The sequence below is a fragment of the Hypanus sabinus genome, chromosome 25 (genome assembly GCF_030144855.1).
Source record: "Hypanus sabinus isolate sHypSab1 chromosome 25, sHypSab1.hap1, whole genome shotgun sequence".
NCBI classification, from domain to species: domain Eukaryota; kingdom Metazoa; phylum Chordata; class Chondrichthyes; order Myliobatiformes; family Dasyatidae; genus Hypanus; species Hypanus sabinus.
Genome location: NC_082730.1, coordinates 10,608,826 through 10,635,564, shown reverse-complemented (window position 1 = coordinate 10,635,564; position 26,739 = coordinate 10,608,826). Strand labels below are relative to the sequence as shown.

The 26,739-nt window shown below is 44.0% G+C and overlaps 1 protein-coding gene across 2 annotated transcripts in view; it reads right to left on the bottom strand.

Annotated features, from left to right (window-relative positions):
• Positions 1-17,599: 17,599 nt before the first annotated feature.
• LOC132380998 (G1/S-specific cyclin-D2-like) overlaps positions 17,600-26,739 on the bottom strand; it is a 133,827-nt gene continuing 124,687 nt past the window's right edge. The window contains exon 5 of one of the 2 annotated variants that reach the window (XM_059950054.1): positions 17,600-25,129. In XM_059950054.1, coding sequence (XP_059806037.1) covers positions 24,977-25,129 — 153 coding nt within the window. In that variant the 3' untranslated portion in view covers positions 17,600-24,976. The remainder of the gene's footprint in view (positions 25,130-26,739) is intronic. The other variant, XM_059950055.1, reaches the window with a different exon arrangement.

The window sequence follows — 26,739 nt, the reverse complement described above, 5'->3', positions numbered from 1 at the left end:
CCAACTAGCCTGGATTTCTACTTGATGTGGAGATTGTCTTGTTATTAATTAACAAGTTTTTATATTGACTTAATCCTTGTGAAACTCAAGAACCAACTTTGTTCACCATATACGTTAACATATTAATTGAATTCTGCTTACTTGGCACATTGGGATCTGTACATTTTAGCCCAATTAAGCCCATTTAGCCAAAGGTTCATGGAAATAGTTAAGGTATTTATAAAAAAAGACCCGTTTAACTGAGTCACCTGGAGATTTGCTGTCTGAACAATGACTTGTATTTCCCCAGTTACAGATTCTGTGTGGCTCCCGTTTAGTCAGTCACAATGTGTCACATCATTACAGAGGTAGACCAAGCTTAAAAATACTTTAAAGGTCAAAGTAAATTTATTATCCAAGTACATATATGTCACCATATACAACCCTGAGTTTTGTTTTCTTGTGGGCTTATTCAATAAATGTACAGAATAATAACCATAACAGAATCAATGAAAGACCTTCCAACTTGGGCATTCAACCAGATTGCAAAAGACAACACTGTGCAAATGCAAAAAGAAAAGAATAATAATAAATAAACAAGCAATAAATATCAAAAATATGAGATGAAGAGTGAGTCCATTAGTTGTGAGAGCATTTCAGTGATGGGGCAAGTGAAGTTATCCTCTTTTGCTGAAGAGCCTGTTGGTTGAGGTGCTCCTGACCCCGTACAGACAGCACTGAGTGCTGCATGTCCCCGAGGATGAATGCTGATTCCCTGCGACAGCATTTCATGTAGATGTGTTGTTTTGTGGCAGCGGTACAGTGCCCAAGAACCACAAAGTATATACAGTTATGTTAAAATAGGTAAGTATTACAAAAAGGTGGGGGGGAAAGTGAGCTAGTGTTCACAGGTTCAATGTCTGTTCAGAAATCTGATGGCAGAGGGGAAGAAGCTGAATTGTTGAGTGTGTGCCTTCAGGCTCCTGTACCTCCATCATGATGATAGCGATGAGAAGAGAGCATATGACGGTATGACGGTGGTGGTGGTGGGGGGGGGGGGGGTCCTGAATGATGGATGCCCCTTTTTGAGGCATCACTCCTTGAAGATGTCCCAGATGCTGTGAAGGCTGGTGCCCATGATGGAGTTGACTGAGTTTACAACTTACTGCAGCTTCTTTCAATCCTGTGCAGTGTCTCTTCTCCACCCCCCCCCCCCCCCCCCACCACCATACCAGGGTATATGGTATGTTCTCCGGTACATCTGCAGAAACTCGTGAGAGCCAATGTCAAATATCTGGAGGTTGCAAAATGCTGTGTAATTCTTGTCATGGAACTTGCACAGATATTAAATTAAGATTCCCTTGAGCGCGTTTATATTTTGCATTTCTTCAGCACCACATAAGTTATACTTATCTTGGGACAAGTTAGTCTTTCCCTTTAATATTTTCCATTGAGCACTGAGTGAATGACGTTCATGTGTAGTTATAAAGCAGAGCAGCAGATGGCATCTTTACCCTGCTTTAATAACGTCAGGTTCCCGGGCAAGACACTGCTAAGTTAGAAGGTATGATTATGGAAAAGTTTTGAGTCAATGGTAGCTCGTATTTGTGTTAAAGGAATTCAATAACTTTTCTTACAAAACCTTCAAAGCGTACAATAGCTCGCGATGTGACTTTGAACTAAATATCATTTCCAGCTTGCAACAATTAATAAAAATGAACATAGTTATCTTTATTTCATCAAGAAAAGGGTGTCACCAGATAAGGGGGCTGAGGAGTTGGACACATAGCTGAAGTCTTCGCTGTAACACCGTGAACACGAATTTTCCAGCCCCAGTTTTACTTAAATATAATCTTAAGCAACGCCGCAGCGCAATGGTTTCTGGCGAGTGTGCCGCAAGTTGGAAGGAAGGGGCCGGTATACAAATAGTATTAAGGCACTGTTCGTTCACTAATTCTGCAAACCCGAGCAACTTTTGCTCAGAGTGTGATTGACACTCGCTCTGCAGCTTCGCTCGCCACTGCGCAGGTGCGGCCGCTGTTGCCGGGCAGACTTGTGTCCTGACGGTGACCCAGCCGGGCTGGCGCATGCGCACCACCCACCCGGGCGGACCCCCTCCCCACTCCGGCTGGGGTGCTGGGCAAGGACGGTGGGTGCTCCTCGTCCCCTCAACTCTACCCCCAACACAGATGCAAGCTTATATCGTAGCTGTTAGTAAAATTAATTTGCAGTAAAAACAATCAGAGTTAGGTTTATGCCGTGAAATGTTTTGCGGGAGCGGTACATTGCAATACATGATATTAAACCATGAATTACAAATTTAGTAGTTCAATAAAGGTAGTCTTCGTGGATTTAGTGTCCATTCAGAAATCTGATGGCTGAGGGGAGGTAAGTAGGAAAGTGTGTGCCTCCAGGCTCCGTATCATTGGGAAGAGGGCATGTCCGGGGTGGTGGGGGCCCTGGATGACAGATGCTGCCTTTTTGAGGCATCGCCTGTTGAAGATGCCCTTGTTGCTGGGGAGGCTACAGCCTGTGACTCAGCTGACTTGAGTTTGCAATTTTCTGCAAATTCTTCCGATCTTGTGCAGTGCCCCCCCCCCCCCCCCCCCCCGTACCAGACGGTGATGCAACCGGTTAGAATGCTCTCCACAGTACATCTGCAGAAATCTGTGAGAGTCTTTGGTGACATGCCAAGTCTCCTCAAACTCCTAATGAACTTCAGCCACAGTTGTGCCTTTTTTGTAGCTGTTGGGCCCAGGATAGAACTTTAGAGATGTTGACACCCAGGAACTTGAAATTGCTCACCCTTTCCACCGCTGATCTCGGTGAGTAATAAGCAGTGCACTCGAATGGGCACAAGGTGCAAAACTCAAAAGACAGGAAATCCAAACCGAAAACTCGAGATAAACTGTTATCCAGAGATGTTAGAGTTAACGGGTCTAGCCACTTGGGCGCCTCAGCCAACGAAGCATACCTCTTCTGATGCTCACCAATTTTTACAGGTGTTCCATGAAAAGTGTCCTACCTAGATGCATCAACATTTGGTAAAGCGACTTCCCTTCCCCATGACCGCAAGAAATGACTTCTCTGCCTGGTCTGGGAGGCGCCATTGAACGGGATCGTAAAAGCCCGCAAAGGGTTGTGTGCTCAGCCAGCCTCATCACCTGTACGACTAACCCAACATCAAGGACGACCCATGACCATCTGCACTCAGCTTTCAGGACGAGCCATCTTCTCACTACCAGGGAGGAGCCCAGAGTGTAAAGCCACACTCTCAACATTCTAGGAACTGCTTTGATAGAGGTGTATAAAATTATGATGGGTATAGATAGAGTGAATGCAAGCAGGCTTTTTCCACTGAGGCTAGCAGAGAAAAAAAACCCAGAGGACATGGGTTAAGGGTGAAGGGGGAGAAGTTAAAAGGGAACATGGGGGGGGCTTCTTCACACAGAGAGTGGTGGGAGTGTAGAATGAGCTGCCAGTTGAAGTGGTGAATGCAGGCTCACTTGTAACATTTAAGAAAAACTTGGACAGGTACATGGATGAGAGGTGTATGGAGGGATACGGTACAGGTGCAGGTCAGTGGGACTAGGCAGAAAAATGGTTCGGCCCAGCCAAGAAGGGCCAAAAGGCCTGTTTCTGTGCTGTGATGTTCTATGCTTCTTCCCCTCTGCCATCAGATTTCTGAATGGTCCATTAACTTATTTATTTCAGATTTCCATAAGACCCTAAGATTTAGGAGCAGAATGAGGCCACTTGGACCGTCTAGTCCTGCTCCACCAGTTCATCATGGCTGATCCAATTTTCCTCTCAGCCCTGATCTCTTGCCTTCTCCCTGTATTCCTTCATGCTTTGACCAATTTCCATTATCAGCATCTTATGCCATTATGAGCTATCTGCTCTCTGGCCGCTGATCACCGACATCTGCATAACTCGCCTCCCTGATACGATTATCAATGTCCAACACTGGATGCATCGGGGTGGGGTTTATCTCAGCAAGCTCACAGAGAGACACAGCCCAGAGCTTAATAAGGCAAAATAATATTCCCGATAAAATGCAAAGAATTGAAAATAATATAATACAAGAAATTACAAAGGCATTATATGGTGTAGGATTCTTTGATAAGAAGTGATATCACCTACAATAAAGTGCCATACATCACCAGAGCCTCTGTTAGCTAACAGCCATTCATGGCTTTTAACTCTTAATGCTGAGGATAACTTCAATTCTCCTGTAATTAGTTCAAAGTTCAAAATAATTTTATCATCAAAGTACATATGTATATGTCACCATATACGACCCTGAGATTCGTTTTCTTGCAGGCATTCACTGTAGAATTTTAAAAAATCATAGAATCAATGAAAAACTCACAAAGACTGAGAAGCAACCAGTGTGAAAAGAGACAAACTATGCAAATAACAAAAAACTAGTAATAATAACTGTCCAGATATAATATTACACGATAAACAAACAAGAACGTAGCCATTCCAAACACACGTAACATACAGACTCAGTAAGTGGGAAACACCACAAATATGCTGATTGCAAGACCCTGCAGCGGATAGTGAGGTCAGCCGAGAAGATCATCGGGTCTCTCTTCTCGCCATCACGGACATTTACACTACACGCTGCATTATGAAGGACCCCATGCACCCCTCATACAATCTCTTCTCCCTCCTGTTATCTGGGAAAAGGCTCCGAAGCATTCGATCTCTCATGACCAGACTATGTAACAGTTTCTTCCCCCAAGCTATCAGACTCCTCAATACCCGAAGCCTGGACTGACACCTTGCCCTACTGTCCTGTTTATTATTTATTGTAAATGCCTGCACTTTTTTTGTGCACTTTATGTAGTCTAGTGTAGGTCTGTAGTCTAGTGTAGCTTTCTCTGTGTTGTTTTTTTACATAGATCAGTCTAGTTTTTTGTACTGTGTCATGTAAGCCATGGTCCTGAAAAACATTGTCTCATTTTTACTATGTACTGTACCAGCAGTTATGGTCGAAATGGCAATAAAAGTGACTTGATTTGACTTGACTTGAAAAGAGGAAATTGAAAGACTATGGAACATGAACAGGGTATACATTGTCCCAATAGTAATATCTACAACTGGTGTCATCTCAAAGTCACTACTCAATAGCATTAAATGATTCAGGTTACACGGCAATATCTACGTCAATCTCCAGAAAGCCACAGTACTCAACACCACTAGAATAGTCCGAAAGTTCCTCGCAATTGAGAAGTGAATGTGCTTGGCTACTCCCGTCCCTCAGATTTTACCAGCTTGAGCTGAGAAAAATAAAGATACATTAATAATAAATAAACAAATAAATAATACTGAGAACAAGAGTGCAGAATTCTTGATAGCGAGTCCATAGGTTGTGTTCGGTGCTGATGTGAGTGAGGTTATCCACGCTAGTTCAGGAGCCTGACGGTTGAAGGGTAATAACTATTTCTGAACTGAGTGATGTGGGACCTAAAGCTCCTGCCCGATGGGGCACTGACAAGAGAGCGTGGACTGAATGGTGGGGGCATTTGATGATGGATGCTGCCTTTGGTGGGAGTGCTCCATGTGTATGTGCTCAACGGCGGGGAGTGTTTTTCCAGTGATGGACTGGGCTGCATCCACTACCTTTTGCAGGCTTTTGCATTGGTGTTTCCGTACCAGGCTGTGATGCAGCAGTCCGGATAATCTCTACTGTGTACTTATAGAAGTTTGTCAAAATTTCAGATGACACGGTCAATCTGTCCAAATTACTAAGAAAGTACAGGTGCTGCCGTGACTTCCTTGTAATGGCTTTTACATGCTAGTTTCAGGACCAATCCTCTGATAATGCTGAGGAATCTGAGGTTACCGACCTTCTTCGCCTCTGATCCCGAAATTAGTCCAAATTCTTACTCCAGACACATCTCACCTTGGTGATCAAGTCTGTTGAAACTATGTGTTATAATTATGTGGTCTTTGTCAGTTAGTCTTTTATCAATTATGGTTTTGTCTGCACTGTTGAAACTATATGTTAACTATAACTATATGTAACTATGTGGTTTTGTGTAGGTCTTGTAGCTTTAGGTTTGTCTGATGGGTTTGGAGCTCCTTTTCAGGGAATGTGCTAAGACGGTAGCGCAATATTAATACGCAGCAGCCTCTCCGGACTCTGGATTGGGGATTACCAAATGTTTTGTGGTTTTTCTTGTGTGGTCTGTTTTGTGCTTTTTCGTGATATCATTCCGGAGAATGTTGTCTCATTTTTTAACTGCATTGTACTTGTGGTTTATAAATGACAATAAACTGAATGTGAAGTTAACGGCTTCCACTTATGCAGGTTACAGGGTGGCACAGTACCGTAGTGGTCAGCGTGACCTTCTACATCGCTGGTGATCAGTGTTCAATTTCTACCACCACCTGTAAGGAGCTTGTATGTTCTCTGTGCAACCGTGCGGGTTTCCTCTGGGTGCTCTGGCTTCTTCCCACATTCCAGAGACGTACGGGTTATGGTTAATAAGCTGTGGGCATATCTATTTGTTTCTTTATTGATTCATTTTTTGAGATATAGTGCAGAATAGGCCCTTCCGGCCCTTCAAGAAGTCACGCTGGTCAGAGACCCCTGATTTAATGCAAGACTAATCATGGGGCAATTTACAATGACCAATTAACCTAGCAACCAGTACGTCTTTGGACTGTGGGAGGAAACCGGAGCACGTGGTCACGGGAAGAACGTACAAACTCCGTACAGACAGTGGAGGGAAATGAACCCGGGTCACCTGTACTATAAAGCGGAGCCACGCTACCACGAGATTGATACATTGGCATCGGAAGAGGCTGCCCCTCTCCCCCCCAGCGCATCAGACTGTGTTGGTCATTGACACCAAGGCCTCATTTCACTGTGTGTTTCAATGTAAACTGTACGTGACAAATAAATCTAATCTTTAATCTTCACAGGTTGATCTACAGCTTTCCTGCAAGTGGACCTAATCACCACTCCCTCATCGGAATTAGGTTATCTATCACTGGCATCTGTCGTGACACTTGTTGTTACGTGGCAGCAGTACAAAGCAATACAACTACAGTAAATTACAGTAAGAACTTTATATACATTTATTTTATTTTTTAAATTTTTTTTATTTTTATGATAAAACAAAAAAAAACAGTAAAAAAGAGGTTTATACAGCGCAAAACAAACATATAAAAGTACAATTCATATAATTCAAAAAATTAAGAAAAACGCCCGTAGTGGAATCATATAAAGTTAGTTACCACCCCACCCTCCCACTACCCAACTCCAAACCAACCTTACAATATATAAAAAAGTTAACCAGAACTTTATCACCACAGAGCTGTATTTATAAAAAGGTGTATTGCCTACTACCTGATCTATAATATGTTTACACACACATAAAAAAAACCCCATTAATCTTAATGATAAGAAGCTGGAAGTAAGGGATTTAAATGCAAAAGGAAAAAAGGGAGGGATGCACCCTTAATCTAAACGGGAATTATGTGTGTGTATATATATATATATATATATAAAGTTAAATTAAATAGTAGAAAGAGGGGAAAAAGCAGTGAGGCTGTGTTCACGGGTTTAGTATCCATTCAGAAATTGATGCCGGAGGGTAAGAAGCTATTCCTGAATTGTGGAGTGCATTCTTCAGGCTTCTGTATCTCTTTCTGGATAGTGACAATGAACAGAGGGTCGACAGCAGTCCTGACGAAGGTTTCCGACCCGTAACATTGACTGTTTACTCATTTCCATGGGTGCTGCCTGGACTGCTGAGTTCCTCCTGCATTTTGTGTGCACTGCTTTGGATTTCCAGCGTCTGCAGATCTTCTTGCGTTTGTGAGACTGCCGGAGGAGCACAGCATGTCGAGCAGCATCTGGAGACCGAGGGTGGTCAATGCTTTCGATTGTTAAGAACAATTCTGCAGTTATGACATTATGGATAACAAAAATGAGAACCAGTCTTCAGGAAACAAAACCTGTACAACAATTTAATTTCCAACTGATACTTTGTGGTTAGTGAAACCAATCAATTCTGATTTTGTCCCATTGAAACTACATAGAGGAAGACAATAGATGCTATTAGCACGTTGTTCAATGTATATCCTGACTACTAAGTGAACAGTTCAGGACAGATCTGTGTTGTCTGTTGACGTTCTGCTTCATTGTGTATTCACCAACAAAAGGGGTATATATTTCTGGTGAATATTCATACACCAGCATTCAACAGACAAATGGTTTCTGCTAGTTGGGATGTACAACTGTTGTAGATGTCATTCTGTAAATTTCCCTGACTATAATTCAAAATTTAAAGTTGAGTAGGTGATAAGACCTTGAAGACAATACCCACAGTGTGCTGGAGGAACTCAGCAGGTCAGGCAGCAAGTATGCATGGGAATAAACAGATGACATTTTGGGCCGAGGAAGGGTCTTGTCCCAAAATGTCGACTGTTTAGCCCATCCACAGACACAAGACAGAGGGGCAGAAACAGGCTACTGGACCCATCGATTCTGCTCCGCCGTTCAGTCATGGCTGATATATCAACATGTACAAACAAGCTGGATGAACTCAGCAGGTCGGGCAGCATCCGTTGAAATGAGCAGTCAATGTTTCGGGCCGAGACCATTCGTCAGGACTAAAGAAGGAGGGGGCAGGGGCCCTATAAAGAAGGTGGGGGGAGGGTGGAATGTGCCAGGTGGAAAACCAATCAGAGGAAAGATCAAGGGTTTGGGGGAGGGGAAGCAGGGAGTGGAAGGCCGGAGATTTGAAGAAGGAATGTAAGGGGAAAGCACTATGGGTAGTAGAAGAAGACAGAATCATGAGAGAGGTGATAGGCAGCTGGAAGAGGAGGCAGAGTGAAGGTGGGATGGGGTAAGGGAGAGGGAGGGAATTACTGGAAGTTGGAGAATTCATTGTTCATGCCAAGGGGCTGGAGACTCCTAGACGGTATGTGAGGTGTTGCTCCTCCAACCTGAGTTTGGCCTCATCATGGCAGTAGAGGAGGCCATGTATGAACATATCCGAATGGGAATGTGAAGCAGAGTTGAAGTGGGTGGCAACCGGGAGATCCCGTCTGTTGTGGCGGACGGAGCGGAGGTGCTTGACGAAGCGGTCCCCCAATCTGCGTCGGGTCTCGCCGATGTAGAGGAAGCTGTACCGGGAGCACGAATGCAATAGATGACTCCAATAGAAGTGAAGTGTTGCCTCACCTGGAAGGACTGTTCAGGGCCCTGAATGGTGGTAAGAGAGGAGGTGTAGTGTCTGATATAGTAGTTGATATAATGGCTGATATAGTGTCTCTCAGAACCCTCGGAAGGATAAATTGAGAGACGAAAAGTTTGTGTTTTGGGTATAAGTGATCCATTCAAATGGGACGTAGTATTGATGGGATTGCTGTATGAGCTAGCAAGGGACCAAAAGCTCTCCAACATTGTGGGACAAGTTATCAAGGTGGAGGAGCAAACATTACGGCTGATTGCAATGCCAACGAGTTTTACTCTCTTCAATAGAGGCTCATTTTGATTACAGTGAACATTTAACAGATGATCTGAAAGCCCGTAATTACCAGTGCGTCGTGTCACTCACATTATGGTTCTTAGCTGTCCATTATGCCACTGGCACTTACAGCAGCCGTGAAGGTCCTCCATCTCTGGCAGTGCTCAGGTTTTCCTTTGTCATGCCAGTAGCTTCCCAGATTTCACTGCTGTCAGCCGTGCAGGTCCCGGGTGGAGACTCAGGAATAATGTTGCACCCAAACGTAGGTGGATTTTGCTCACTCAGTGCCATTTTGGGCAGCAGTGAAGGTCTTCCATCTCTGTCCATACCATCGCACTGAGATATAGATTCTTCATTGCTGTCTCCATAACAATTTAGTTTGACCAGACAGGGTTGTTAGCCCTGAGCTGAACCCCTGAACCTGGCGGAGCAGTGGACCACCCTTAGTCTGGCCTCTACCCTTTGACCTGTCTGGCATGGGTGACCCTAGCAGGAGCCAAAGCACAAGGCCTGGACTCCAGCCAACACAGCTCTCTGGGTCATTGAGGCACGCAAGCCTCCAATACCAGTGACAAGGTTGTAGTCCTCTTGACAGTCAGGCTATGGTTGCCAGGCTACTTTTCATTACTTGCAGTAGGGATCAATTGATTTTCGTCCTTTTAATCTACAGGGTGCTGACGAAAGAGCTTGGAGCTTCTGAGGCCGAGATAAACAATGAAAGTACCCGCTAGTTTTCTTTAAATTGAGATTCCATCACCTTATTGAAATAAAGCAACTTCTGTTCTGTGGATTATTAAATAACATCTTACTATATTTTATTTTAATGTCACGACGTTATTACTTTCAGAGATGGGTGGGAATTTAGGATAGATACACTGTAGGGAGATGGAGCTCTGCTGGAGGATCACATGCTAACAATGAGATGGGACAGCTGGCACGAGTTGCCACACATCCCGGCGCCAACGTAGCATGCCTATCTAAGGGCTTCTTAAATGTCCCTAATGTTTCTGCCTCTACCACCATTTATGGTTCCGTGCACCCACCCACCACACACACACACACACACACACACACACACACACACACACACACACTCACTCACTCACACACACACACACACACACACACACACACACTCACACACACACACACACTCACTCACTCACTCACACACACACACACACACACACACACTCACACACACACACACACACACACTCACACACACACACACACACACACACACACTCACACACACACACACACACACACACACACACACTCACTCACTCACACACACACACACACACACACACACACAGACACACACACACACACACACACACACACACACACACACACTCACACACACACACACACACACACACACACTCACACACACACACTCACACACACACACACACACACACACACACACTCACACACACACACACACATACACACACACACACACACACACACACTCACACACACACACACACACACACACACACTCCAAGATGCTGAGCGACATATCACGCAAGTTGATGGTATAGTTGCCGGCAATCTATCCACAATGATACCCTCTTATTAGCCATTTCTGCCCTGGGGAAAGGTCACTGGCTGTCCACTGTATCAATGCCTCTTATCATCTTATATATTCTAGCACCATTCAGAGGAGAGCTGGGTAAATATCTGAAAGGGAAGTGGGACTACCTGGATTGTATTTGAATGGAACTGCTACATATCCTTTGCTGATGCAGTAATTGTTTGATCCTTCGATCCCGTTCTAAAAGGCCTCCACCATTCTCTTCTCCGTTCATCCCAGAATAAACTCAGAGCAATGATGGCACAGCAGTCAGTGTGATGCTATTACAGCTTGGGACATTTTAGAGATCAATTCTGGTGCAGTTCTGTCAGGAGTCTCTGTACATCCTCCCTGTGGAATGCTTGTTAGAGTAGGTAAGTTGTGGGCATGAAGTATGGCAATGCTTACAGGCTGCCTCCAAGCATATCTTCGGGCTGTGTTGGCTGTTGACGCATTTCACTGTATGTTTCAAAGTAGACGTGACGAATAACGATTAAAGATTAGCTTTAGTCATTGCATACACATCAAAATGTACACTGAGACTCGTTGTTTGCATCAAATCACATCTGTGTGTTGGTGGCAGCCCACGAGTGTTGCTACATTTCCAGTGCCAACATAGCGTGTCCACAGCTCATCATCCTAAACCCATAAAACCGTAAGAATTAGGCCATTTGGTCCATCGGGTCTTTTCCGCCATTTCATCCATTTCCCTCTCAGCCCCGATCTCCTACCTTCTTCCCAAACCCCATCACGCCCTGATCAATCAAGAATCTATCAACCTCTGCCTTAAGTATACCCCGTGACCTGGTCTCCTGTAACAATAAATTCAACAGATTCATCACCCTTTGGCTAAAGAAGTTTTTCCTCATCTGTGTTCTAAATGGACGTCCCTCTACTCTGAAGCTGTGTCTTCTGGTCCTTGACTCCACCACGTTAGGAAACATCCTCTCCACCTACACTCTATCGAGGCCTTTCAACCCGTACATCTTCAGAAAGTGGGAGGAAACTGGATTTCTCCCACAAATGTAATCTTTGAAATTCACCTGTGTGTATGCACACATAAAATACAATCACAGAGTTTTGAAAAGCTGCATTTATTGGTCATGGATTTCAATGCAATATCATTACATCGAACAAACCTCATTCAATTGGAACTGTGAGATCAAGCTGGTCTACTAGAAATATTACCACCACTTCCTTCAACTTAGATCTGGTTTAGAGCTCAGAGCCATGGAAAAATCTGTCAAAGTTCATCTAATGCTTCTGATGACCAGATTAATCCTAAAACAGTGAACTCTTTAAACCAACGTTACTATATACTGTTTGTCTGCAATTCCCTTTGAGCGGAGCGGTGGAGAGTGATTTTATTATCTGCTGAGGAAAGATCTCGTTTGCTCTCAGACTTGTATGGTTGTTGGCTGGGAGAACATTGAGCAAAGGTATAACATTAAGAGTTTGTGTGCGAAAGCCATGTCTTCCAAAATACCAAGCCTGTGAAACGGCGCACTTCAACACCCATGACCTGTAAGGGGCAAAGCTTTTTATACTTTACAATTTGTCCCATCAAGTCTATAGGCTTGTCATCCTTCCCCCCCACCCCCCAACACGAGATTCATACCCCTATAAGACTGGGTAACAGCTTCTTCCCCCAGGCTGTGAGATTTCTGACCACCCTGTACATGTTATTTACGGACCCGCTGCCATCCAGCAAAAGGTTCAGGACACTAAAAGCCAGAACAAATAGACTGAGGAACAGCTTCTACCCCAGAGCTGTGGCCTCCATCACACCACTCCCACAGAACAATGACTGAAACTGTGAGCACACACAAGGACTCAAATACTTGCACTAACGGCACTTTGTGCATCACTGACATTCTAGTGCTGCTGCAACTTATTTTCTGCTACTTATCTATTTAATACTGTTTTTCTATTACTGTCTTGTTTTTATCTACTGCTTTATTTAATTGCCTGAGAGGAAGCCAAACAGTTTCATTGTGCCTATATATAATGACAATGAAGATCATTCAATTCACTTATACTGTTGTATATTTAACTATATGTCATGTATGCACTTTATGTCAACTTGTACATCTACAGAATATCTTATGTTAATATTATTTTATATACTGTATGTGAAACAAGATTGCGATTTGCACCTTGGTCCCAGAGGTCTTGTTTGGCCGGATACATGTGACAGTTGAACGACGATAAACTTTTGACGTTGTGATAACTCTCCTTGATTTTCCTAGACCCGAGGCAAATCACAGTCACCTCCCAACCGGCACACCTGCAGCGTGCGGCAGGAAGACCAGAGCATCTGGGGACGACTTGTCCAGGTGCAGGGAAAAGTCACGCGCAAAATTCAGAATCAGCTCCTGAAGTGTTTGCAGTTGGCCTAGGTTAGCCAACGACCAGGCCTTATTTAATTTTTTTATAAAAGAGGCTTCAGTAAGATGGCATCCTTTCCAAGTCCAACAAATGGTGATCATAACTATAACTGCTGTGTTCTGTACCTTGCCTCTGGAGAAACATTGTTTCTTTAGCTGTACATGACTATAGTTGGATGACAATGAACTTAAATTTGAACTTACACAACCATTTAACAACTTGACTTTCCTCTTGTTTTACCTGCCTTACCTGGTTAGAATTTGATGCTTATGATTAATTCCAAGCACAATGGACAAAAAAATACACTTCTTCAATAGGTACTGGTGATAAACTACAAATATTAATCACGTCAAAACTAAGACGCTTAAGAACAACATTGAAGTGGTGCATGACATCTCTCTGCCTGGGTGAGACAAGTCTCAACTCTCGAGCCTCTGCACCAACGTTCTCTTTATCCCACTGCATGTAACGGCACGGCTAGCACTGTATCCCGACTTCCTACTGCTTTGGGTTAACGCATCGTTGGAGAGGCGAGAGGGGACAGGGAGAAAGTGGGGAAGGAACCTCACCTCGTGCTTGGCACTTCAGTAATATCCACTAGTTAAGAGGGAGGGAAGGAGGGAGACAAATCAGCACCTGAAGTCCCTGTTTGATGACACCAGCCTTTTCAGCTTTTGGGCAAAAAAAAGTGTAAAGTTGCAAAGGAAAGCTGCAGCGCAGAATAAAGTTTAAAATCTCCATTAGAAGAGTAGTACTTATTAAACAAATACTAATGTAATTTCTGTTCTTTAAGACAAAAGGTGATGTGTAATAACACTTTCACAGCAACTAACTGTACAGGTGGTTTAAAAATCAACGTTAATCTAATGAGGATCCGGATCCAGCTGTTCCGATTGGAATCTGACTGCAGCGTCCTGGTAACAAATGCTTTGAGGAATTCCCTATTCATGCTGAAAACGAGCTGATAGTACAGGGAAATGTGTCCTTTCACTGCTTGGAGGCTCATCAGTTTTAACGACCATCAGCTGCCTGTGTAATACAGAGTCTGTAGTCTGTACTTCTCTCTTTAAACAGCTTAATCAGGAGATTCTGCAAACACTGGAAATCCAGTGTAGCACACACAAAACGCTGGAGGAACTCAGTAGGTCAGGCAGCATCTGTGGCAAGGGCTGGGGTCCTGATGGAACCGCTGGAAACTTCGACTCTTCATTCCTCTCCACAGATGCTGCCTGATCTGCTGGGTTCCTCCAGCATTTTGTGTGTATTATGGAGCAGATTCACTCATCAGGCACACAGATCCTGATCGCGTTCTGGGGCGGTTGCTACTTGTAAATCTTTTAAGTTTTTGTGCCCCTATCACAGGTACACAACGGCCTACAGTCCAGAGTGATGAAGGGTGTGGAGTGTGTGTCTGTAGTAGCGGAGGCACCGTTAGCTAAGGGTAGAGAGGATGGGTGTGTGGAATGTACTGCCAGCGACGGTGGTGAGGTGGCTACAATAGGGTCATTTAAGAGACTCTTAGGCAGGTTCATGGAGCTTAGCAAATAAAGGGCTATGTGGTAGGGAAATTCTAGGCAGTTTCCACAGTAGGTTACACAGTCGGCACAACATTGTAGGCTGAAGGGCCTGTAACACTACACACTGCATCCATAAAACAAACAGCATTATGAAGGACCCCACACACCCCTCATACAAACTCTTCTCCCTCCTGCCATCTGGGAAAAGGCACCGAGGCATTCGGGCTCTCATGACCAGACTATGTAACAGTTTCTTTCCCCAAGCCATCAGACTCCTCAATACCCAGAGCCTGGCCTGACAACAACTTACTGCCCTCTACTGTGCTTTTTGTCCTGTTTATTGTAATACCTGCACTGTTTTGTGCACTTTATGCAGTCCTGGGTAGGTCTGTAGTCTAGTGTTGTTTTTTTTTTGTGTTGATTTACGTAGTTCAGTGTAGTTTTTGAACTGTTTCATGTAGCACCATGGTCCTGAAAAACGTTGTCTCGATTTTAACTGTGTACTGTACCAGCAGTTATGGTTGAAATGACAATAAAAAGTGACTTGACCGTGCTGTAGATTTCTATGTAGGAGGAAGCCTGGGTCCTCAGGTCCACAATCTTGTCAAGACTGTCAATGGATTGTTAAGCCTTCCGCCCTACTAACAATCACAAGACATTTTCTAATTAATAACCTCTGGAACAGTCAAGTCCCTTGGCTTACCCTGATGTGTTTATTTATTTAGTAATTTATCTACAGATACAGTGCAGAAAGGCCCTTCTGGGCCCAGCAATCCACCGATTTAACACCAGCCTATTCGCAGGATAATTTACAATGACCTACTGATGGTACATTTTTGGACAGTTGGGGGGGGGGGGGAGTGAACCAGAGCACCCGGAGGAAACCCACGCTGTCACACGGCGGGAACATACCAACGTTGCTGGGATTGAACTCCAGAAAGCCCCGAGCTGCAACAGCGTTGTGCAAACCATGGCAACCCTTGTCGTGAACTAGCTCCTCAGACGAAAAGGCAAACACTGCAGTCCATCTTAAAATTCTTTATCATCAGCACCAAAATTGCTCTCTTTATAATCAGCTAACAGGATTCTTTTGTGGCAGGTTGAGAGGGGATTGAATGGAGTGACAGATAAGATATTAAAACCCACTGAGCAAAGCTCAACAGAGCTGCTGTGGTGAGATACGACTACCCAACACATTCTCCCTTTCCCTAGTCTCGCCCAGTGGCCACTACTGCAAACTTAGATTATAATAGGGCCACTTATTCAAATTCAATTAAGCCTCTCACTTTATTTATTGGGATGTAGAGCAGAGTAAGCCCTTCCAGTCCTTTGAGCCCCGCCGCCCAGTAATCCCGATTTAACCCTAGCCTAATCACGGGACAATTTACAATGACCAATTAACCAACTGGTATGTCTTTGGACTGTGGGAGGAAACCAGAGCACCCGGAGGAAACCCAGAGTCACGGGGAGAACATACAAATTCCTTACAGGTAGTGGTGAGAATTAAGCCCGGGTTGCTTGTACTGTAATTCGTTGAGCTAACCACAACACTATCATGCCCCAGGACTTCCACATCATAACAAGCGTTTGAGATGCTGTGGCAATTTTATTGGTACTTGGATTAAAACGGCCTTTAATAAAAGCAATGCAGTGATACGAGCCCTCCGAAGTTATTTCCCCCCCCCCCCCACAGTTCCTCTGTACCAAAATTCTTTCCTTTATTTTCAGCAAGGTCTGCTAACATACTAACAACTTTTTTCCCCTCATTCTAAGATGATCCTATTAGCTGAAAAGCAAAACTGAATAGAGGAAATACAAATTAAAAAAATTTAGACAACTGGAGATCGTCATGTCAGTTAAAATTTCATGTGTTAACAAATCTGAAATTAGTTTTCTCTCTTCACACACTGCCTGACCTGCTGAGCATTTCCAGCATGAAGTTCTTTATTCTAGTTAATTCTGCTATATAACTGGAAACACTCTTGGCACCTTTCCTGCTGATGGGTAGTCTCCAGTCAAGAGCTAGTAATTGGTTAAGTTGACATTTCAATGACTCAGTACCAGAAACAGTGGGCAGAGGAATGATTGAGAGCAGTGGATGAGAGGGCACTGATACAACCCTGGGCCCCATACTCTGCAGGATGCACAATGCCTCTTGGGAACTCCGCAGCCTGAGAACTCCGTGGGTGGAACTGAAGCACAGGTGAGGCAACCACCTCCTCGCACGGTTAAAGGAATGGAATTCTACCTACGGATTTACAAAGCATAAAACCTGCAAGCAGTTACCTCCAAATGCACCTTAAGACCCTGTGTTTCTTTACTGCTGCAACAGGAACACGTGATTTCATGAAAAAGATGATGTTTTACTTTAAGTGGAAAATGAAAGTTACTTTCTTATTGTTGGCAGCAGTCTTTTGACAAAGATTCAGAATCATTGTCAAGGCTCAAAACTTCCTGTTACACCCTTAATGGACGGCTTAGAAGTGTGTTGATATCAGAACGTGGTAGTTTTTTGCATGCAACAGAGAGGGTTATCAGTCTATTAGGTGGCCAAACTCCCATGAACCAAAGACTTCCTCATAACCCTGTGCATAAAATATCCCACTTTTCCAAAAAGAAATAATCCTGCTTTTGCTGGGAGAAGAGGCTGCAGTAACAGTTGCCTTGGCTGGGCAGTTATTTGTAGTCAGACGCCTCCACACCGGGCTGACTGACAGTATTATTATTACACAATAAAACCAGGTACAAATTGCAGGTAAAGAAGCCCTCTTCAAGAAAATGAAATAAAGTAGATGTTTATTTAAAATTCATTGCAATAATTCAACTTAGTACTTCATAAAACAACCAGAATATATGTCACTTTAATTGCTTTTGTACGTTAGCTCAGACTGGTAACACCAACCTTACAACACATCCTACTTTGCTTCAGTTAGTCTTGGTGGAGCTAATCTGAGAACTGGTTTCTCTGTTGCCAGCCATTCCTTAGTCTATCATTTGCAATCTGCCCGACTAAGTTTCAGCAACGAGCGTCGGCAGCATGTGTTTAATGTTGGGAGAGATCTCACCATATAAAATAACACACCGGAGAGCAGCAACTGGGCAGGGACACTCACTATATTATCAAGATTTCTTCCAGCCCTTTCCCCCACCTCTGAATAACTGATCATGGGTCTTTGAAGATCCAGGTCTACATGGCTAAGCTCTGAAATGGGTGGCGTGTTTCTGTCAAGGGTATGCAAACTACAGCTTTATCTGTGTAACGCACACCCAGGTCACCAGCATATGCTGCACTTTTCACATAGCATTACATAGTGGAGTTTTTAAAAAAAAAGCTCAGCTTGAAAATCAAAGTTCGGAAATTAAGTCTGACCACACAACCAATGAACTAAATCTCTTGGCTTATGGACACAACAGTGAAAAGACTGGATGATGTTAAACATGTAATTGGTGTGTTAAGAACAATCTGAGGACTGCTGGAGTGTGTCACGTCAGGCCCACTTTTAAGCTACTCATCATACCCTGCCCTAACTTTTACACAACCTAGAGTCACACCTATTAAATTTCTGCAGAAATTCTGACATTAGACAGACTGCAGATGCTGGGAATCTGGACCAACACACGCAAGACGCTGGAGGAACTCATGGGTTGGGCGGCACCCGTGGAGGGAAACGAACAATCAACGTTTTGGGCCAAGATCCTCAATCTGGACTGGACAAGAACTGATCTCCCCTTCTTCCCAGGGTGCTGCCCGACCCAATGAGTTACTCCAGTTACCTGTGTGTCTGCAAAGATTTGTAAAGTTTCAAGAAAAGGCATAGACAACAAATTCTGCATGAAGGTTCAGGATACCTCATAGTCTGAACTCCAAAACGTTTAATGCTTAATAACACACCAAACGACAAAACAGACGGACACTGAAGACAATCAACTTGCACCTGGGGCAAAGTCAGGTGATTCATTGCTCATCAACAGCACTCACATCAAACTTTACCTCAAGAAGAACTACAAACTAGGCACTAAATGTGATCATAAAACCCAAAGCAGAAATGGCGTGTAAGTGTGTAATTACCTGAGACTTGTACGTGAAATATCTACACTCAGAAATAAAGCAGAGCAAAGTTAAATTTACATAGGAATTGGAGTACATCAACGTTATCATAAATTCTAAGGCCCATTTTATTTATAACAAACGTAAGCAGCAAAAACATTATATTTCTTCTTATCAAAACTAATATTGAGTCAAAACTCACTGAACATGTTCCAGAGTGGTGTCTGGATGTGAGGGTCCATGCTGTGTTCAGTACTCGGTACTCATTATCAAATGTAAATATGAGTGCTTTTAATAGTTTTTACCCGGGATTATTTCGGGCCAAAATTGTTTACCCTCCCCTCTCAGTGGATGTCCACTGAAATATTAAATATCTGAGGGTTTTTCAACAGTTTAGACCGGGGGTCCCCAAAACTTTATTTTATGCTGTGGACCCCCACCAGTCACAAAGGAGTCCACGAAGCCCAGGATGGGAACCCGTGGAGTTAGATGAAAGACTGCCCACTACCATGACCAAGTCAAGTTGAAAGCCTTGCCCTTATTAACAGATGCGTTTCATGCGCAAACCTACCTATGAAAATAAAAATAGCAGCAACTTCCAATAAACAATTCAAGGAAAATAGAATGTAAAACATTGGCCCCTTTTAGCAGCAGAAAAAAAACACAACAAAAAACTATTCCTTTCTTTGCCATACGCATTAATAGCAACAAAGTTCGATACAGGCATCAACCTTGTCGACCAGTTCACACCGGCTGACTAATTTATGTACCATTTTTCTAAAAAAATTTGACTCCACTTTTCTTGAAGGCAGCACAACCTTTTATGAGAAATGACACCGCTATGAGCACCATTAGCAGATAAAATTTACTAAAAGCACTGTGGTAAGGAGAAATGGAAAAGGTTTTTCATTCTTTGACTTGTGGAGCCACTGGGTTGTCCCCATGAAATATAGAGAATTGTTCATTTACACCATGTGATGCAACTAATATATTAACTGCTTCCTTCTGAAGGTTCTGTACCTTTGGCTTAGAGATTAAGAGAGCCTCACCAGAGAAGATATGGAGGTCTTCCATCATTTACTTGAACTTCTCTCTTAAGGATTTAAAAACTTAATATGTACACGCCACACAGGACAATACGCAGGGATATAGACAGGATAAATGCAAGCAGGCTTGTTCCACTAAGGTTGGGTGAGATTAGACCTGGAGGTGTTAGGTTAAGGGTGAAAGGTGAAATACTTAAGGGGAAACATCTTGACCCAAGACGATGGTGAGCGTGTGGAACGAGCTGCCAGTGGAAGTAGTGCTTGTGGATTAGACTCCAGCATTTAAGAGAACTTTGGTAACAGGGAGAACATACTTCTTGCTGTCTGTGGTACAGTTCTGTGCTACTACGCGGGAATGTTCGTCGGGCTGATTTGCTACATCAATCCCCGTCAGTGGGGCAAGCCCGCTGGCTTGCGCAAAGGTCCACTCTCAATAGGATGTCTTCAGGAGATGAATCCCCTGCCTGCTGCTGTGTTGACGCTGTAACACTTAATGAATGGAAAGAGCCGAGTGCCTCAACTGAACCAAGAATTAAATCTGCAATATTTTCAACATGTAGCTCCCAACCATGAAGTATTTTCAGCTGAAGTGTCTGCTAATTCAGCGCTGTGGGTTAAAGTATAAAGTAATCGTGTACAGCCATGTAACGGGAATCTACGGCACTGCTTGCAATGCATCACATTGGAAAGAACAGGCTCGTTATCCCTGCTAGTACTGTGCTCTACTGAAGAATCAAATGTCCCTTCAAAGGTTTCACCAGCGGGAGAAACACTGTGCACTTTAAAATAAAATTAATCCCTTAATGGCAGCCGTAGTACAATGCAAGTCAAAAACTACTCAAGGGCAAAAACTAACTCCCTGCGTAGAGTGCGGGAGCAAAAAAAAGCAAGTTACTCAAAGCACTGTGGTACAACTCTGAAGGGACACCATGTCACACCACTCTGCACTGAGTGACAAGGTGATTTATCAGATTAAGTTTAGAATTATTAATTCTTTTACAATAAATGAAATGTCTACTGTCACGTTCCCCATCCGGTCTATATTGCTAAGTATTATTTCTTGTCACAAACCAAGTTTCATACAAACTCATGAGCTGCAATTTGCATTGCAAAATCTCAACACCCTTCCTCCTCGAAAACTAATCCCTACATATGCCTTGTTCGGAAATTCCTGCAGTACTTTGGAACAGTTAAACAAGTCTCTGCTACTAGGTAAGAGTAATAATGATTAAAGTAGTACTAGGAGAGTAAAAGTAATACACACATTATTGATTGCTTTCATTCACTGACAAAGAAACCTGACGTTCCATGCTCAGTGCAGGAACTATTTCTGGAAAACGGGTGGGGAATGGAACAAGGAAAAATCAGTCAATGCAAAATTCAATGGAACTGCAAGTGAAAGTTAATAAGTCCTGGGGCCAACATTCACACCAGTGTTCAGTGCAACCTATAAACTTCTTCTGAAGATAGTAAAAAGCACTCAAACTTTATCAATAGAGGCATCTTAAATAAAAATAGATGCTGAAGAAGGCCTCAGTTAAAATCCAAATCACAGGAGATTCTGCAGATGCTGGAAATCCAGAGCAACACACACAAAATGCTGGAGGAACACAGCAGGTCAGGCAGCATCCTTGGAGAGGAACGAACAGTCAATGTTTGAGTAGGGCCTCAGCATGAAATGCGAACTGTTTATTCCTCTCCATAGATGCTGCCTGATCTGCTGAGTCTCTCCACCATTGTGTGTGTGTGTGTGTGTGTTACTCTGAACTAAATCCAGCCAAGAACAAGTGTAGTTTAAAGTACCAATCACTGAATAGAGCAGGGGTTCCCAATCTGGTGACCAGAGACCCCTTAGTCACTGGTAGAGGTTCATGGCGTACAGAACATTGGGACCCCCTAGTCTAGAGGATTAAAAACTAAAACAGCACCCAATTTCTGATCAGAGGTCAGGTATTACGGATTTGCTTCAAAATGGACTCCTGTCCATGACAAAGGTGCTGATGAGACTCACCAGGGATTTTGCTCTAATATTGTTTAGAGTCTTGATTTTTGTTTTAATGGAACCCGTAACCTAATGGTTCTGTTCCTTTCCCCTTATGTTCCCTTAGCAGATGGGCATTACTTGTTCTGAATCATCAGTAGAGAAGAAACAGTAGATCACAAGAAGACCTTTCATAAAACAAAGCTGTAAGGAATTCTCAGGACAGTTGTGGAAAGAGTCAATGGTTTTGTTAAAAATCAAAGGGAAGCAGGTTGTGGGGAACAGCCATGCTTGGATCAGCACCTACAAACAGGTCCAATTCTCAGGCCTTGCAGGACCTCAGGAGGTATCTTTGTTCTGTTAAATACTAGGTAGAGGGGTCCACGTCACACACACAAAATAAAATGCTGGAGGAACCCAGCAGGCCAGGCAGCATCTATGGAAAAGAGTAAATAGTCGATGTTTACTGTTTGATCTTGAAAACAGGAGGACTGCTGCCTGAGCTGCTGAGTTCCTCCAGCATTTTGTGTGTGTTGCTCTGGATTTCCAGCATCTGCAGATTTTCTCCTGTCAGCGATCCATGCCATAGAACTGAAGTCCTGATCTCTACTCTGCCAGTGATTTCACCACTGGTTCTTTTTTTCTAGGACTTCTGAAAAAAAAACTTTGAGAAAAAAAATTACCTCTTATTTCTAAGTAGCCAAGATTAGGCTTTGTGATGCAGACACAAAGCAAAGCTTTTCTGATAAGCTGGAAATTAATACTCAGGAGCTCCAGCCTATAAATTAACAATTATGATGAAAAGCGATAAATCCCTGGAGAAGGAATCCCCTCAATGCAAAACTCAAAAGTTGGGGGTGGGGGTAAGGGCGAGTCTTATTTGGGGAGGACCTGACCAATACTTTTCAGCACAAGAAAGCTAAAAATGACAAGCACCTTAGTTAGTTGTTCCAGCTAAACAATCTTTGGGCATTGCACTGCCCCCCATCCTAATGTCCATGCTGTTTAAAGGCAGCTGGTTCAATCTCTTCAAAAGCTCCCTCTCTGCCACCGACTGGTTTGGTGAGTATTATCCATGTGGAGGTTGGGAGTGCCAGTGGCCAAGGGGGGACCCAACGGAAGTTTATGAGATGATAGACGGGATCACTGTCCACCCCCTGGGTGTAGTTGTCCAATGCTAGAAGGCACTGGTTTAAGGCGAGAGGGAGGTCAGTGGTGAAAGTTTGATTTAAACAGGGAGTGGCGGGTGTCTGGAACACACTGCCAGGGAATACAGTAGGAATAGAAACATCAGGAATGTTTTTTTATTTGGAGGCTTTTAAGCCAGCCACATGGACAGGCAAGAAACAGAGGGACACGGACTATGTACAGGCAGGTGTAACAGATTGGCACTGTGGTCAGCACAGATGTGGTGAGCTGGTGCTGTCCTCTGTTCTAAAGTGGCTGCGGCTTCTGCTTTGAAAACTACCCTGGCTTGAGTTCTGGTCTCTACGTGCACCCACACCCTGCTACATCCTACAATGCCTTACGCTCATCCTTTCCCACTCTCTTTCCAGCAGGAAGCCACTGGGTATACAAGGCCTTGTCCCAACCAAAGGATTCTCTGCAACGTCACCGTGCACAAGTAACGGGTCACTTCCACTCAGACCTGGCGCAGTGAGGGCCGCTCACCTCCGCACAGAAACAGCCCGGAAGCAACCAGGACAGGCGTGAGTCTAACGAAACCAGTGTGGACGCCACCCCACCCCCAACAAGACAGAATCCATTGTAGTCATTACAATAACTGTGCTTCCTTTCAAGTACAGAAAGAATGTCAAATATTATAAAGACTACACTGGACTTTCTCCAATGCACTCCAATACAAGGCTTCCTTACTTATAGACAGGAACTTGGGGAAAACCATTAAATATACCACATGAGCACAAAGCACAAGGCACACATTCTAATATTGGGGAATAACAGTATTCCGTTACACCTGTGTATATATATTTTTAAAATTGGGGCCATAGCAGTCTGAAAATCTAGTAATTTATATTCCAGGTTACCCCTACAATTCTTTTCTTTCTGGTTTCCCACTATTTGTTACTGCCTTCTTAAATATTATATACAATTAGAACCTTGTATATCATTGTGCAAAACAACATTGATGTCTACAAATTGGTACATCACAACATGCCGTATTTAAGAGGTTTCTTACCATCCCTCCATCAAACCAAGTAGCAAAACTAATCTATATATTACAGAGTTATATCCTCATATGCCACTGTGCAAAACAGCTGAGGTCTGCTAACTGGGACATCTTAACATTAGAATCGCCCACTTACCAGAACACCTCCATTAAGCAAGCTACGAATACTGATTTAAGCACGCAGGGGATCAGATCAAAGGCAGTCATGTGCTTGTTAAATGAACATCCCTATTAATTGTACTTATAATTTTTTTTTTTTGCAAGGCTTACATCCTTATTTTTTTAAATTGTAAAGCAAACTTCTGCAAAGGTTTGAGGAGATAATCTTTCAGTAGCTCTTGGACATTAGCTGAAAGCGAGATGGTGCAGGTAGTTAACAGGAAGGTTACAATGAAGATGAATCGGCCACATCACTCTTAGGAAGGTGTTGAGGGGGGTGGGGGGGAAAAACACGATATTCCAACACACCCATCACACAAAGTGGGTGGTTGGATTCAGTACTAGATTTGCTACTAATCACATTCCAGTTCCCTTCTATATAAACGTCACAGTCATAAGATGCAAGAGTTCGTAAGATGATTATCAATGCTACATTTCTGTTTCCACAATCTTCCTTCAAGTCTTGAGTCTTCATCGGTGTTTCCGCCCCAATTGAATCAAAGAAAGAGAGAATCTTGGTTGGATATATTGACGTACTATAAAAGCTAAGCCGCACTTCTTCATTGAAATCAAAGCTGCCCGAGGCGTTCACAGGTTGACATCTCTTACGTCTGTCGGAGTGCTGGTGAGATCTGGCTTGTACACAGTCTTTGACATGGTTCTGCCCTGTTGCTGTTGAGACTGTTTTAGGCTCTCCGTGAGGGCAGCTTCAATCTGTTCCTGACAAGCCTTGAGGCAGTCCTGGTAGAAACAACAACAACGTTAATAGAAGTAATAAACGCGAGGAAGTCTGAAGATGCTGGAAATCCAGACCAACACACTCAAAACACTGGAGGAACTCTGCAGGTCAGACAGCGTCGACGAAAATGAACAAACATTTTAGCTTGAGACCCTTCTTCAGGACTTGGGGGAAAGACACCAGAATAAAAAGGTTGGGGGAAGGGGGAAGGAAGACAGCTAGAAGGTGAGAGGTGAAGCCACGAGGGTGAGAAAGGAATCTGACAGGACAGGAGAGTGAACCGGAGGAGAAAGGGGAGGGAGGCACCCAGGGAGAGGTGATAGGCAAGCGAGGCCGGGGGGGGAATAGGAAAGGGGAAGGAGAAATCGATCTTCATGCCATCAGGACGGGGGCTACCTAAAGGTGATGCTCCTCCACCCTTAGAGTGGCCTCATCGTTGCACAAGAGGTGGCCATGGACTGACATGGCAGAATGGGAATGGGAATTCAAACTTTTGAACGCCAGAAGGTTCCACTTGTGGCGGGTGAAGTGGAGGTGCTCGATGAAGTGGTCTCCCGATTTACAACGGGTCTCATTGACGTAGAGGAGGCTTCATCCGGAGCGCCGGACACAACAGACAACCCCACCTCACCTGGAAGGACGATTTAGGGAGGAGGTGAGTGGGCAGGTGTCACACTTAGGCCGTTTGCGGGGGTAGGTGCCGGGAGGGACGGATGGATAAGGGAATCATGGATGATGCAATCACTACAGAGAGTAGAGAGATGGTGGGGGGGTGGGGGAAGAGATAGATATGATTGGTGGTAGGACCCCTTCGCAGGCGGTTGGATGTTGCAGAGAACGATGGAGGCTCGTGGGGTGGTAGGCGAGGACAAGAGGAACTCTGCTTCTGTTAGGGTGGCGGGAAGATGGGGTGCACACGGCTGTTCGTGATGAGGGGCGAGGGCAGCACCAGTGGTGGAGGAAGGGAAACCCCATTCTGTGAAGGAGCAAGACACGTCTGATGTTCTGGAAAGGAAAACCTCATTGTGGGGACAGGCGTGACGGAGACAAAGCAATGGAAATGGACAAGGTTGCTTATAAATAAATGCAATGGAGGTGACAGAGAAAAGTAAAACTCACACAAAATGCTTAAATAACTCAGCCTGTCAGGCAGCATCAACAGAGGGAAATCAACACTTGCCATTTTGGACTGGAAAAAGGTGGGGGAACAGCAGGTTATGTGGATCCAGGTAAAGGGGGGGGGGAGAGAAGAGAAGTGGGAATTATGTCAGACGCTAACAGGTGATAGGTGGAAGTGACAAAAGGTTGAAGGAGAAAGAACTCCCATTTACCCAGCACCCACAAATCTGGTTCCTTTCCCCACCTCCTGTATTCCATGGTCTACTGTCCTCTCCTATCAGATTCCATCTTCTTCAGTCCTTTGTCACTTCCACCTATCACCTGCAAGCTTATTACATCATTTCCACATATGGATACACCAATTAACCGCCTGCTTTTACTTCATCCTTTCCCTTCACCATTTTATGCCAGTTATCTCCCTTCTGTCTTTTCTGTCCCAATGAAGAGACTCGACCCTAAACGTTGAGTGTCTATTTCCCTACGTGGATGCTGT